Consider the following 1,658-nt stretch of genomic DNA (forward strand, 5'->3'; position numbering starts at 1 on the left):
TAATACTTATGTGAATTGGCCGACGTAGATTATTATTTTACTAAAGGACTTTGTCAATCCGCAGAACTAACGTGGTTAAACCTTTCAGGANTCCGTTTTATCAACAATTTCTTTCCTTAAATATCTGCCTAATCTTGAATTTTTGGATCTGTCTGAAACACCTAATTTACACAATTCAGATTTCATGTTTTAAAATGTTGTTCGAAACTTGTTCAACTGTACATATCGTTTTGTGATGTTAAAATAGATACAATAATTGAAAGTTGCAAACATCTAAAATCTATTAAGACACTCGATATTTCTGGAATTCCAATTAGCCTGGAACAATGTGTTCAACTCTTAAATCATACTTATGATACACTTACATGCTGCATATTAAATATCCCTAGATATATAACTGTAAGAGAATTTTTTGTGTTAATTGAACTAAATTACAAGAACTGTCGATTTTTTGTCCTCAGAATTGACAAGTACGGAGACAAAATTTGGAGTTAAGAATGCCCTCGAAGTTTTGGATTTCCTTGATATTGACAATGATTGTAGTGAATATGATTCCTCGTCTGATCATTTTGAATCTGTTGAACCAGCCATTAACATACCCCTTTCTTACCAAAATAATAATATCAATGAAATCTTACCAGCAGCTCAAAATATATCTAATGATGAATCTTTTGAAATAACTTTGGACGAAATATACGTAATTCCCGACACTGAACTCAGTATAGCAAATGTTATAATAGATCATGAAAGTAATATCTCAACCATAATAGATAGTGATAAAAATGCTAAAATTCCCGAAACAGCAAATGCTGAATCTAGACCTTCTCGAAAACGGAAGAAAAACCAAGCAGAATGGGCAAAAAATGTACGAAAAAGGAGACGACAATCAGGAAAAGAATATACGGACTCAAACGGAACCCTACAGCGAAAAAGATCACTGAAATATGACACAAATCATACATGTAGATTCAAATGTTGTGAACATTTCTCATATGATGGTTGTCTACAAATCTACACGGAGTTTTGGACTCTTAACGACTCCCAGAAAAAGATTTTCTATAGCCAAACTACAAGTAAAGAACGTAAGGCAAGAACTAGATTGCCTAATACTGAATTTACTAGTAGAAAGCAGTTTACATATAAATATCATTTGAAAAAAAGTGATGAAAATATACGTGTGTGCAAACAGTTTTACTTAAATACTCTGGATATAAGCCAGACACGAATCTAAACTTTTCATGAAAAAGATGAAAGAGGAAATATCAGATACAGTGATAAGCGTGGTGCACATAGTTGTAAAAATATTATCAATACTGAACCCCAAAAGGAAATAATTCGTAACCATATTAAATCATTTCCTACTATTCCCTCACATTATTGTAGGGCAAATTCCAAGAGACAATATTTAGAGCCCGGGCTCACTGTACAAAAAATGTACAATCTATATGTTGATAACTGCAATAGAGATGAAATAAAACCCTTAGAATTATATGTTTATCGAGATATTTTTAATTTGGAATTTAACATTGGATTCCATGTCCCGAAAAAAGACAAGTGTGACACGTGTGAAAAATACATAATATTAACCTCCCAACCAAACGTTAATGAAATTAATGCTCAAACATTACGTGATTATTTGAACTTAAAGCCAGAAACAA

The 1,658-nt window shown here is 32.0% G+C and overlaps 1 protein-coding gene across 1 annotated transcript in view; it reads left to right on the forward strand.

The window, feature by feature from the left end:
* Positions 1-1,231, forward strand: part of LOTGIDRAFT_166467 (hypothetical protein) — a gene marked incomplete at both ends in the record, with an annotated part of 7,215 nt that extends 5,984 nt beyond the window's left edge. The window contains one exon of the mRNA XM_009063530.1: positions 544-1,231. Within this exon, the coding sequence (XP_009061778.1) occupies positions 544-1,231 (688 nt within the window). The remainder of the gene's footprint in view (positions 1-543) is intronic.
* Positions 1,232-1,658: the final 427 nt, after the last annotated feature.

Source organism: Lottia gigantea (assembly GCF_000327385.1).
Source record: "Lottia gigantea unplaced genomic scaffold LOTGIsca_58, whole genome shotgun sequence".
Classification (NCBI taxonomy): domain Eukaryota; kingdom Metazoa; phylum Mollusca; class Gastropoda; family Lottiidae; genus Lottia; species Lottia gigantea.